General features: G+C 45.8%; 1 protein-coding gene across 1 annotated transcript in view; it reads left to right on the top strand.

The window, feature by feature from the left end:
• The window catches only part of dnah7 (dynein, axonemal, heavy chain 7), a 304,502-nt gene that overhangs the window by 15,451 nt on the left and 274,667 nt on the right, over positions 1 to 14,384 (top strand). The window contains exons 4-7 of the mRNA XM_056288870.1: positions 6,155 to 6,335; positions 6,767 to 6,836; positions 7,478 to 7,603; positions 7,942 to 8,061. Of these exons, the coding sequence (XP_056144845.1) occupies positions 6,155 to 6,335; positions 6,767 to 6,836; positions 7,478 to 7,603; positions 7,942 to 8,061 (497 nt within the window). The remainder of the gene's footprint in view (positions 1 to 6,154; positions 6,336 to 6,766; positions 6,837 to 7,477; positions 7,604 to 7,941; positions 8,062 to 14,384) is intronic.

Genomic DNA, 14,384 nt, shown 5'->3' with positions numbered 1-14,384 from the left:
TGTCTATTGGAGACTTTTCCTTGGACAAAATGGGTATAATGTGTGGGCTACCCCAAGGTTCGATTCTTGGACCACTACTATTCAATCTCTATATGTTATACAGAAACACAAAATAAATTACCATAATTATGCAGATGATTCACAACTGTACATATCCCTATCTTCTGATGACCTAGCTCCCATACGTTCCCTAATTCAGTGTATTGACCATATTACTTTATGGATGTCAGATAACTTTTTACAACTGAACAAAGACAAGACAGAAATACTTATTTTTGGTGCAAACCTCAGAGACAGAGATTTGCAGCTCATCTCAGCTCTCTGTCTCTGGAGTGCAAAGGTGAAGCTAGAAATCCTGGTGTAATCATGGACAGTGATATAAATGTTAAGAGCCACGTCAATCATCTCACAAGATCAGCCTTCTACCATCTTAAAAACATTTCAAAACTAAGGGGCTTTCTATCAATATCCGACTGTGAGAAATTAATCCATAACAAGTGGACTAGACTACTGCAATGGACTATTCACCGGCCTCCCAAAATCAGTTGTGCACCAACTACAATTAATTCAAAATGTGGCAGCACGTGTTCTCACCAGAACATGTCATGGAAACTCAGTTAAGGGTTGTAGAGAAGTCATGGAAAAGTAATTGAAAATCATTGGAGAAAGAGTGTATGAACCCTGTATCCAACTGCACTCCCTGCCAGCCACTCTCCCCTTCCCACCACTGAACCCCTACCTGCACTCAGGATCTGTGTCGAGGACGTGTGCCAGCTATTCCAGAGACAGGACCAGGAAGGCACCGGGCCTGGATGGCATGTCACCCTCCTGTGTGAAAGTCTGTGCTGACCAGCTGGCTCCCATTTTCACACTGATCTTCAATAGATCACTTGAGCTGTGTGAAGTCCCCTCCTGCTTCAACAGCTCCACTATCATCCCGGTCCTCAAGAGAGCCCATATCACAAGATTGCCCTTATGTCTGTGGTCATGAAATCGTTCAAGAGATTGCTATTGGCCCACCTGAAAGAAATCACAGGCCCCCTGCTCGACCCCCTACAGTTTGCCTACCGAGCAAGTAGGTCAGTGGAGGATGCAGTCAACATGGAACTGCACTACATCTTCCAACACCTTGACTGCACAGGGACATGCCCAAGGGTCCTGTTTGTGGACTTCAGCTCAGTGTCCAACACCCTTGTCCCAGATATCCTCCACTCCAACCTCATCTGGCTCACTGTACCAGCTCCCAACTGCCAGTGGATTAAAAACTTCCTGACAGACAGGAGCCAACAGGTGAGGCTGGGGAAAATCACATCCAGCAACCGGACAATCAGCATTGGCGCCCCCCAGGGATGTGTGCTCTCCTCTACTCTTCTCCCTCTACACAAATGACTGCACCTCAGGTGACCCGTCTGTTAAACTCCTGAAGTTTGCAGCTGACACAACCATCTGCATATAGATGGGAGGTTGATCAGCTGGCCCTCTGGTGTGGCCATAACAACCTCGAGCTGAACACATTCAAAATGGTGGAGATGACAATGGACTTCAGGAGGAGCCCCCCCCCCCACACCATACTCAACAGCACGGTGTCTGCGGTGAAAACCTATGGATTTCTGGGTTCCATAATCTCCCAGGACCCAAGGTGGGTATCCAACATGGAAACAGTCATCAAAAATGCCCAGCAGAGGATGTACTTTCTCCGCCAGCTCAAGAAGTTCAACCTGCCTCATGTACTGCTGATTCAGTTCTACACTGCAATAATCCAGTCTGTCCTCTGCACATCCATTACTGTCTGGTTTGGATCGGCCGCCAAACAGGACAGGGACAGACAACAATAGACAGTTAAGTCTGCAGAGAAAATCATTGGTGCCAACCTGCACTCCGTTCAGAACTTATAAACTTCCAGGGTCAAGAAAAGGTTAGGCAACATAACAGCAGATCCACCACACCCTGATCACGGCTTGTTCCAACTCCTCCCCTCTGGTAGGCGCTACAGAGCACTGTATCACAAAACAACCAGACATAAAAAAAGTTTCTTTCCGTGGACTGTCATTCAAACGAATGCTAAACACTGTCAAATAAATCCAACCATTTTGTTTATACTGTACATTGTATGTATACTGGTATGCTCTGTCATGTCCATCTACCTCAGGCATGTATGTAAGTAACCTGCTAACATTTATTTCAGTATCTCTGATATTCTCTGCACCATTGCACTTTATTACCTCTTGTTTCGCCTGTATATAGTCAATCTTTGTGTATATATCTGAAGATTGTTGTGTTGTAGTGTTGTTATTCTATATTAAGTACACAGAGAGCAACAGAACCGGAGTTAAATTCCGTGTATGTGCAAACCTATATGGCCAATAAACATGATTCTGATCATTATAGAGAGGGATGAAACAATGGTCTCTTTTGATATTAAGTCTCCCTTCACGTGTGTTTCTGTTGATGAAGCAGTGGAGGTAGTCTGTATGAAATTACAAAACGACCCCACTCTTAGCAATAGGACCATCCTTAACACTGACCATGTGTGTCTGCTCTTGAATCTGTGTCTTCAGTCCACATACTTCACATACAGGGGGCAGTACTGTAGGCAGAAGCATGGGTGTGCTATGGATCTCACCTTTAGTCTCACCTATAGTGGCCAACTTGTATATGGAGGATGTGGAAAAGAGGGCTGTGATGTTCTATCCAGGGACACCACCTAGCCATTTGTTCAGATTTGTAAATCTCAGGATGTACCACATTAACTCTGTGGACAACCACATCAAGTTCACCAGAGAGGATTTGAGAAATGACAGGTTTGCCTTCTTAGACTGAAATTGCAATTGGTGACTGGGGACATTTGATTGTTGATGTTTACCGTAAACCAACACATACTGATCAGTACTTAAGGTTTGACTCTAATCATCCTCTGGAGCACAAACTAGGAGTCATCAGGATACTTTATCACTGAGCTGACTGTCCCCACCGACACAGCAGCCGGGGAAGGGGAGAAATCCCACATTAATCGGGCTCTGGTAAGTGTGGTTATCCCAACATGGCATTTGTCAAAGCCAGGAAGATGCCGAAACAGTGCACCAGCCGATTGAAGGACGGATAAGGACAACAGCTGCCTAAGCTTAAACCAGTGGTGATTCCGTATGTGGTTGGAGTGTTGGAAAAGCTGAGACACGGTGTCTGTGAATGTTCTCATTCATCCAGGTCATGGTTATCCAAAGGAGTTGAATCAAGTGCGACTGGACTTGGTATATATCCGTGAAGATGTTTCGCCTCTCATTTGGCCGCGCCCATCGATAGCTCCGATAACGACGGGCGCGGCCAAACATCGGTACACAAAAGAGCCACTCATATCTATGGCTCTGTTAGCGACGGGCGTTGGTAAACATCGGAACACAATGAGCCATGGACATCTATAGCACTGATAATGACTCCAAAGAGGATAAATTCTGAGTCTCATCACCAGCCAGTCAGACTAGCTTGGTCTAGTCAGAAAGGCACGAACTGAGGAAGCCTCTTGGATGAGAGGCGAAACGTCTTCACGGATATATACCAAGTCCAGTCGCACTTGATTCAACTCCTTTGGATAGTTGAGACACGGATTTTCCAAACATTGCACCTCAGTTGCTTTCAAAACCAAAAACACGCTGCTCCAGAAATTGGTCCACTTCCAAGGATCAGGTCCTCTGGCACAAACAGAGGGATATAGTGTACGCTGTTAAGTGCCGGGAGGATTGTCGTGACTTGTACATCAGGGAAACCAAACAGATGCTGGCCAAGAGAATGGCACAACACAGAAGAGCTAACGCGTCAGGCAAGGACCCTTCAGTCTACGCCCACCTACAGGCCAGCGGTCGCTCTTTCAAGGAGGATGTGCACATCCTTGATAGGGAGGAATACTGATTTGAATGGGAAGTCAAAGAGGCCAACTATGTGAAGAGGGAACAACCATCCCTGAACGGGGGGGGGGGGGCTAAGAGTACATCTGTTGCCATCTTACAATGCTGTGATTGCAACCATTCCCAAATCCGCTGAATAGTACTCATTGCCATTGAAACGCTAGTTAATGCTCACGGCAATTTACATATAAAACCAATCGTTTTCAGTCCTTATGTCACTGTATTGTTCATAAGGATGGGGATACCAGCTGTCAGTTGAGACTGAAGAGGTCACTCAGATGAGTAATATAACATTTTTCAGGAGGCGTCCAGGTGGCGTAGCGGTCTATTCCGTTGCCTACCAACATGGGGATCGGTGGTTCGAATCCCCGTGCTACCTCCGGCTTGGTCGGGTGTCCCCACAGACACAATTGACGGTGTGCCTATGGGATCTGCAAATCGGATACTAGATATCTGAAAAGTTTGGAGGGGTTTAACTTTCTTTCCCTTCCCGAAACCCAGAACGCAAGAAGCGCAATGTCGGCAATAGATTGCGCAGTATAGCAGACCCCATGGTCAGCTTAATCCATCCAAAATCAACAAAAATACCTGTCTGCTCTACGCTAAGCTTGCTACTAGCTATTATTGATAGCTAATACAGCTAACGTATTGCAGCGAATTCGGGGGACAACGCAACCACAGGAACTGCCGCTAACGGGAAACGAACCCGTATCGCCCGCACCGCAGGAGGCATCGCTAACCGCTCGACTAAAGGGTCATACCCGAGAGCTAGCGGCCAGCGTGTCTTCTTATCCATGCACGTTACAGTATTACTACTTTTACTTTTACCCACACAATGTGCTGATTTCCTCCTTCATGTTTTGGAGTTTTCCGGCTACTTCTGAATAGTTCTGAAATGCTTGACGGGCAGTAACTAAGGGGGACGGGACTTTGTGAAAGGTCAATTGGCTGTGTCTGCAGGTGGGAATCCAGATGTGGGTGTGTGTCCTGGTCGCTGCACTAGTACCTCCTCTGGTCGGTCGGGGCGTCTGTTCAGGGGGGAAGGGGAACTGGGGAAATAGCGTGATCCTCCCACGTGCTACGTGCCACTGGTGAAACCCCTCACTGTCAGAGGAAAAGAAGCGACTGGTGACTCCACATATATCGGAGGAGGCATGTGGTAGTCTGCAGCCCTCCCCAGATCGGCAGAGGGGGTGGAGCAGCGACCGGGATGGCTCGGAAGAGTGGGGTAACTGGCCAAATACAATTGGGGAGAAAAAGGGGGGAAAACATTTCACAAATGTTGTGTCCAGATGAAATGATTCAACTTTATTTGATACATGTGTAACCAGTTATTTTCTTGCCCGGTGCGGGATTCGATATACTGCACCACAAGGCGACATCGCTAACCGCTCGGCTAAAGGGTCAGACCCGTTACCTAGGGACTAACGTGTCTTATTAGTAGTTTACAGTCGTCACCCTCCCCGGAAGCGCGCCCTCGCACTTTGTTATTCCCGCGCTCCGAAGAGACTTCTGAGGATCGGCACACTTCCGGATCCCACCGCTGCCACCAATGTAACCGGTTACTTTCTTGCCCGGTGCGGGATTCGATATGGGGTGTACTGCACCACAAGGCGATATCACTAACCGCTCGGCTAAAGGGTCAGACCCGTTAGCTAGGGACTAACGTCTCTTATTAGTAGTTTACACATGCATATGTTATCTTTCATATCCTCTATATTTCTTTAAGATTTTGAATATGTAGTTGTCATTGTTTGATTCAGTACTAATTGTTTAAGACACTAACTGACAATATTTTACAGGCTCTTCATCTGTTTGTTTTGCTAGTTTGCAACAGTTTCTGTTGCTACTTTTTTCAAGCACAATGCAAGCAGTATCTTCTCTATCACAAAATCATTATGCATGAGGTTTTTATTTTCGCAAAACTTTGTATTCATGCAGCAGAGTTGACATGAAAAGTAGTGTAAGCACACTTTAGAATTATATTTCAGTTGCAGTTTCAAAACTGAAGTCAACACTGAACAAAGGAGAACATGTAGCTCTACACTGATTCTTTGAAACGTGAAGCTGTGCATGTCCTTTCTCATTACTCATATCTTGGAACAGTTTAAAAAAACAACATTCCTATTAAAAAAGTTTACCTTAAAATCAATCCCTTTTCATTAAAATACTAAACTTAGGGACCACAGTCCATGTTATGCTTGAGATGGGATTACTGCAGTTGAGAGTGACTTAGTGTCATTCTGCCCCATCAGACATATTACTACTACATACATTATGGCATTGACACCGAGCATGTGGCCCCTATGGAGGATACTTGGCTGCAGAACGTTTTGGACCTGGTCCCCACCCACTTGAAGAACTTGGCGGGGACAATTGAGCTACTCTCTGATGAGATGCGAGAGGACTACATGTTCAGTGTGAAGAAAGCTATTGGTATACCACACCACCCTAATGCCTTGTTTTTGTTGTGGGATTACAGATGTGGGTTTTAATCATATCTTGGCGTATGAACTGCCTAGTGGTTACTATTGACCTAGAGGCTACATACTTAGCAAGAATTGGTAGCTAGAGTTTTTCTCTTTGTCAAAGTGACAGCTAAATCTAAAATCTAAATTTAAGCTGTCACTGTGTGTCTTTAAAAACCAAAATGGGAATTTGAATACAGTAAATCTTCCAAAGATCGCAGACATAAGCTGCAAAACCGAACCACATTTTACCAGCACACTTTATCTGGTTCATTTTTATAATTTGAATGCAACTAGATAAGTATGATTTCCATCATGTTGAACCCAATATTTCTATCTGAAGGTAGATCACTGAAGGGGGGGGAAGTCAGCAAAGTCCAGTTTTGTTTGTGTTTACAGTGGATTTTGTGCTGCAAGACCCAAGCGAAAATGATAACAAGGTGAAAGACCTGCCACCTCACAGAGCTGAGTAAGTCTGTCTGTTCTTCAAGCGTTGCGTGTTCTTGTGAGAGGTATGTTTTTATCCATCACATACTGTGGCCTAAACCCCCATAACCAGACCATGAGGAGACACATAGTTGACTGCTTCAGAAGGAGAACGCTCAAAGATGGCATGGTGGCCAAGTGGCAAGGCATTGGTCTTGTAAACCAAAGATCATGGGTTCATGTTCGGGCCTTTTACCATCCAGGTATTCCATGGGATGAGCTGTTCCCAGAATCTAGTGGTGTATGTGGATATTTGTTTTAAAATGATTGTAGAAGACAAAATGGGTTTAGAGCCACAACTTGGAAAGAACAATAAAATGTCCTTTACAAGCATTTATCTTTGGTGGGTAGGATGGCTTAGTTACACTGACATACAGGTAATGGGGTTCTATTCCCTGTGCTGCCATAAATGTCAAAGTATCCCTCAACAAGATTTTCAGAGGTTTACTCTAGTTTCTTGACTATGTTCCCCAACTACAGGGCAAAAGGAGAAATTTCCTTCAAGATGACTGGTGAATTGTATACATTAAAAACAATCAAGGAGCCCATATAGTAATTACCATTTTTGCATTTTACCAGGGAAAAGGGAAGTACTTGCATAATTTCACTGCCCTTCACTTTCAGATTGGAGGTGGTGCCAAAACCATGGAAGAAGTCCTATATCCAAGCCCAAATTAAAATGAGAGATAAGCTTCATGCTTTCAACCCCACTATGCTGCAAGTTCTGGATCTATGGCATGCATCTTTCAAGTAAGTATACTCTGTTTCACTTTCTCAATGTTACATAAAACATTTTATTTTCATCTAGGTGTCTCAGTCAATTTGTCTGTCCTCTCTTCATTCTGTCATTAGAACTGGGTAAAATAGTTTTTCAAATACTAGCTACTATCACAGAAAAGTATATTAAACTGCATATCAGTATCTGTTATTGTCTAAAATTTCTGGTACAGATAGCTTTGGCCTAGCATCTGATGGCACCTCCATCTTGCACCAGAATAAGATGAATAAATCTATAAAAACAATTAAGCAGCTACCGTGTGAGTCAAGTCTGCCTGTCATCTCACCACTCCTGGATGATCTCCCTGCAGGGATCTACGTCTGATAGACGTGGAGGAGTTCCACAGCAGAGCAGAGTCTATGGAGCTATCTCTCTTCCAGCAGCTTGTCACCAGACACATTGAAAGTGCCAAAGGTGTCCTCCTCAAAAAGTAGGTCCTGGTACGGGTGGCATGTTTGAAAAGAAAAGAATTCCCACCTGTCACATATTGATAGTGACATTCAAAATGTTCAGCAGTCTGAGGCGCAGACATTTTAATTGATTCAAACAATAAATGTACATAAATTTGTGGCATCAATGTACAAACGCACAGACATCTTAGAGAATATAACAGTATTTAGCACATACTTACTGTTCTTTGATTAAAATCTTTTGTTTTGATTTTGTGCAGTCAGTCATTTTAGTTGGTGTCACTTATAGGAGCAATAGGCGGCAGTTGATTTTGGGAAGAATTTAGAAATATTTTCAAATCCTTAAACCGAATTCGACACCGCCCTTCCCAATCAGAAAGCATCAGAATGTCTCCAAAGCCATGCCCCGAAAACACATGCACACCCTGGACACACCAGCTGATTGAAGCGAAAGCGTTTCACCTGAGACAAGCATCATTCTGAGCTGAGCTGAATAGCTGTACCGAATGGATGTCACACACGTAAGAGAAAACTAACTTTATTATTATTATTTCTGAATTCCTCAGGATCTGGCTCCATTGTTGCAGCAATCACGACTGGCTCGCTGGGTAGCTAGCAGGCAGCTATGTGTTAGCAACCGGCCTTTGTGTACCTTTGTGGCCTTATGCGCATAACAAATAGTAAGGGAAACATGAAAATCTGGGAACTAAATCCTTACCAAGAAATTTCTTCACCAATGAGTTTGTAAAGGTGTGTAATAGCATGTATTAAAATGTTGAAATTCAACTCCCGTGGGAAACCTCGTAAAAAACTTTTCAAAGTTGGGGTACCCATAACCGATTTTCAAAAAATCGAAAATGTTTAATTTGGCCTTAAGTAACTTGTGAGGGGTCAAATTATGGGTTTTTCATGATTCTGAGTTGATTGCAAGCATTAGTTTTTCACCTGACCACTCCTTGGTGGAAAAATGGTCACGCCCTCTTTGAGATTTAAATTTTAAGTAGCTTTATTAGTTTATTTCAATATCTTGCATAATACTTAGAGCAAATACTGATCCACTATGTCAAAGGCTTCAGGAGTCAATGTCTGAGTCTTCTCCAGACTCAACACCATCATGAATACAATTCTTGCATGTAATGCCTTTACAAACTCCACATGCTGAGATGCATTTGACACCATTCTTCTTGCAGCTGCACCGCCGGTTGCTGCAATCTCCATTACAATTACAGCTTGTGAACTGGAGTACCTCCTCAGGAGCCACGGGGTCTAGTGTTGGAACTGGCGCATAACCATGAACACCTAATGTCCATCCATAGTCATCGGGGTCCAAAGACATGCTCTATAGAAGGATCCAGTCCCGGGTTTGTAGATAGGCACGGAGAGAATGCTGTGCAGCTGCACCCTCTTGTGTCACAGAGGAGGAGAGCTCAGCCATGGGAAGAAATGTGATGGTGTTTATCCCTGTCTGTTTCCTGTTGGTGAATGGAAGAATCTTCACTTCAGCTCCCTTCAGGAGCTTAGCTTTGTCGAATGCCTTCAACTTCACCCTGATCATCAGTTTCTTCAACAATGGTATCAAGAGTGCCAGAAATATCAGAGATGCCATCTCCGTTCCTGTCATTAAGGAAGCAGTATTTGTAGTTTTGTGTCTCTGAGTATGACTCAGTGTATCCCAGCCGGTGTAACTTGTTGAGCATCCATTTTGATCCAAATCTACGATCCAGTTGTATGGCAAGCCCCATCTGGTATGGCAATACTCCTGACCAAGGCCGACAGACCTTTATAAAGTTCTGCCCCCAAACAGCTACTCTTTCGTCTGTCTTCACTATCGGTCTCAAGAACACCTGAAGGCTCTCAGGAACAAGTGCCAGCTGACAATGCATATCAGTCATACTGTGTGCAGTGGGGTATGACTTTGGATCTAGATCAATTGTGGCAATGTCGTTGCATATGAACTTTAGTGCAGTCTTTATAATCTGAGTCTTCTCATCTCCAAGCTCAAGATTAGCATGATGCTCTCGCAGAATGTTGCTGGTGTTATCTTTGAGGCAGAGCACAGCTGTTCTTCTCTCCTGTGATGTGAAATACAATGTGTCATGGTATTTCTCTTCGAGTTTCTTCTTTAGCCATTTCTTTGAATAAGAGAGGCTCTTATCTGGTGACTGGTCAAACTGCTGCAGCTTTTCGTGGACTTGGTCAAGTGTCATCACCCTATGCTCAAGTTCTAAGTCTAACCATTCGCAGAGTTCATTAAAAACAGCCTCTCACTCCTCATCCATTTTCTTCTGTCCTCTCTTCCTCTGTCCTCTATCTTCAGTCTCAGAGTAATGACTACCTGTTTTAAAAAGAACTTCGCAGCGCAAATGATACAAGGTTTCTTCTGCTACTAAGTCGTTGATCCCTTCCAGGCGTCCAATGACTTCAGTGCCCCAATCGTCCCTGCGACTCCGTGCTGTCTTCAGCAAGCTTGTCTTCAGTCTATCTGCAGTCAAATTATCCGGCACTCTATATCTCTTTCTAGCAGCCTCTGGGTTATTTGTGTAGAGATGAGCGGGTTGGTTGCAAAGAATGCATACATTCTTGTACAGAAGTTGAATGGACCGTGAATTTGTAGAACTGCATGCAGTAGATGCACTGAACTCAGAACAAGTGCGTCTTCTCTTCATCTTTGTTGACTCTTTCTCCGCCTTTGATGCATGAGCGGACTTCGTGGTGACCTCGACAAACTTGTTGTAAAAATCATTTTTACACTTTATGTGGTACCTAAGTCTTCCTACATTTTGAGCCTCCTTCATACGCTCCAAAATCGTAGAATTTTCAATTGCTTCTGCATGTGCCAAAAAAGTAGAGTAGCCTTTAGGAGTTGCCTGTGTGAGCCTCTGAGCTGGTGTCTCCAGGCCTTAACAGATGAAGCAATTGAGCATAGGTGGAGGAGTAATGTCTTCATCCATACTGCTACACTATAATGTCCTACAAAGTAAAAAGGGTAGAATATAAGTTATATTATATTAAGTATTTAGTAGTAATATAAGTATTTTTGTGACATTAAAGACAATCTCTGTCATGTGCTGGAATAGCTTCTCTCTAATATATTCTGTTGAGGAGGAAAATAGGAGATCAGCTTTACAGTAACGTTAACTGCAAAAATCCTCTCTAAGACAATACACCACTGTAACCTGGCTAGATAGCTAATGGGGCAGTCAGCTAGCATTTAAGAACATAAACTAGTCATCAGGTGCAGTTTGGGGTGTGTAATACACACGTGGGAGTTGGCTAACTAACCATGTTACTTACTGTTAGCCAGCTAACAAGTAAGTTAATGACAAATTTAGTGGGAGTTAACGTTAGATAGCTAACCATTTCATTTACTGTTAACTAACTAACACGTAAGCTAAGTTGACAACTTTTATGTTACTTATGCATATTATCAATGTAGTGACATTAAATATTTCAAGTTCTTAAAAAAAGATGTAGATAATACTTACATTTCAGAAGTAGTTTGTTGTGTCCGTCAATGATCAACATAGAAGAAGGTTGCAAATGGCTTCAGCATGTCTTGCACTAGCTAACGCCAAACTTCCTCACTTTGAGTGCCAACCAACTACAACAACTACCACTAAACAATAATTAGGCCTATTTACCATGGCAAATAATAAAAAAGAAACTAATTAAGCAACTTTTTAATTTACATGTACCCAGCAGTGGGAAGGGGGTGGGGGTCTTGGGAGGGGGGCTGCGATGATCAGGAAAAGTGGGTGTGGCTGTTTTTACACCAAGGAGTGGTTTTGGTGAAAAACCAATACTTGCAATCAACTCAGAATCATGAAAAACCCCTAGTTTGACCCCTCACAAGTTATTTAAGGCCAAATTAAACATTTTTGATTTTTTGAAAATTGGTTACGGTGTGGTGGACACGTATTGGGGACAGAATTCAACCCAGGAACTAAGGGTTAAGTCATGGTTGCCCTGGCAGGTTAACGCAGGGTTAAGTTATGGTTGTCCAGCCAGTTTTCTGGGGATTCTTGCCACCCCCGCTCAGTCGAGCTGTGGTTTGGTTGTCTCTCTGATTTACCGTGGATTAAAGAAAGTTGCCTACACGGCTAAAGTGTGAACCTACGGTCTTCTCCGTGCCTTCGGCTCTACACTGGTGACCCCGACGTCGGTTTTCGGATAAGTTTTCTGAAACCACACACATTATGGCTACGAACGCCGTTGCAATGAAACTGCCGGAGTTTTGGGAGTCTTCCGCGGCTACATGGTTCGCGCAGGCTGAGGCACAGTTCGCGCTCAGAGACATAACAGCAGACGAGACCAGGTACTACTACGTAGTGGCAGCGCTGGGGTGCGCTACGGCTTCCAGGATAAGCGGTTTCATAACCGACCCACCGGCCGATGGTAAATACGCCGCACTTAAACATATCCTCCTTGAAACTTTTGAACTGTCAACAACGGAGAGAGCACGTCGCCTCTTCGCAATTCAGGGCTTGGGAGATGGCAAACCATCGGAGCTAATGAGCAGGATGTTAAACCTACTGGGTCAAGAAAAGCCATGTTTCCTGTTTATGGAGCTGTTTCTGCGCAACATGCCGCCCCACGTCCAGACTGCGCTCGCTAACTCCACCATCACTGATCCCCGTGAGCTGGCAAAGGAGGCTGACCGATTCTTCGTCGCTACAAAACGTTCCTCCCATGCCGGGGTGCTGGCTCCTACCTTCACTGGCCCCCCGCCGACATCGCGGGCGTGGCCCGACGGTGGCGCCACAGCGTCAGACCGCTACAAGCCCTCTGGACTCTGTATGTACCACGCTCGATTTGGTGCGAAAGCTAAACGGTGCCGTTCCCCCTGCAACTACAGGCCGACGGGAAACGAGAGGGCCAACACTCAGTAGTGGCCATGAGTGTTGGCGATACGAGCAGGCTACTCTTCATCCTCGACACCATCTCCGGTCGGCGATTTCTTTGTGACACGGGCGCACAGAGAAGCGTGCTCCCTGCTACTGACGTCGACATCATGGGCGGGGAGCGGGGCCCCCAGTTGGCGACGGCTGACGGCAGCCCTATCCACACCTACGGCGTGCGGTCTGTAGAACTGTGTTTTGGTGGACAACGTTTCACGTGGGAGTTCGTCATGGCCAATGTAACGCTTCCCCTCCTCGGAGCTGATTTTTTGTGCGCTTACGGTTTGCTAGTGGACATTCAGAACAGCCGTCTGGTCGATGCCTTAACCTTCTCCTCCTTCGCATGTACGCGGAGGGAAGCGGCCTATGCAGGTCTAGCCAACTCTCTCTCAGAGGCAGACAAGTTCAACCGCCTCCTCGCTGAGTTCCCTGACCTCACCCTGCCTACCTTCTCTGCACCTACCGCTAAGCATGGGGTGGAGCATCACATTGCTACGAAGGGGCCCCCGGTCTACGCCAGAGCCAGGCGTCTCGACCCCGCCAAACTCGCCATTGCCAAGTCTGAGTTTGAGCACCTGGAACGCATGGGGATCATCCGCCGCTCTGACAGCCCGTGGGCGTCCCCACTCCACATCGTCGCTAAGCCTGATGGAGGTTGGCGCCCATGCGGGGACTACCGCCGACTAAATGACGCCACCACGCCCGACCGCTATCCTGTCCCGCATATCCAGGACTTTTCTGCAAACCTGTCTGGCAAATGCGTCTTCTCAAAAGTCGACCTGGTCCGTGGTTATCATCAAGTTCCCGTGCACCCCTCAGACATCCCCAAGACAGCAGTGACTACCCCATTTGGCCTATTTGAATTCCTACGAATGCCATTTGGACTCAAAAACGCGGCCCAGTCCTTTCAGCGGCTGATGGATTCAGTGCTCCGTGGCCTTCCTTTCATCTTTGTCTATTTGGACGACATACTCATCGCCAGCGCCTCCGAGGAAGAACACCTGTCCCATCTTCATGCCCTCTTCACACGCCTCAGCCAGCATGGGCTGATCGTCAACCCGGCGAAGTGCCGGTTCGGGCTGACAGCCATTGATTTCCTCGGGCATCGCATCACTGGGGACGGGGCAGTCCCCCTGCCCTCAAAGGTGGAAGCGGTGGCGGCCTTTCCGCGCCCCCAAACAGCTCGTGCGCTCAGGGAGTTCATCGGGATGGTGACATTCTACCACCGCTTCATTCCCCGAGCCGCCTTTATCATCCGGCCACTGTACGAGGCGCTGAAAGGCATGTCCCCCAACCAGGCGGTCGACTGGACAGCAGAGCGGGACCGTGCGTTCACCGAGACTAAAGCTGCGCTCTCCCAGGCTACCCTGCTAGCGCATCCTTCACCTACAGTGCCTATTTCCATAACCACGGATGCATCGGACTATGCTGTTGGTGCGGTTCAC

This window comes from Lampris incognitus, chromosome 11 (genome assembly GCF_029633865.1).
Source record: "Lampris incognitus isolate fLamInc1 chromosome 11, fLamInc1.hap2, whole genome shotgun sequence".
Lineage (NCBI taxonomy): Eukaryota > Metazoa > Chordata > Actinopteri > Lampriformes > Lampridae > Lampris > Lampris incognitus.
Note: the sequence above shows the minus strand (reverse complement) of the source record. Positions and strands in the feature narration are given on the sequence as shown.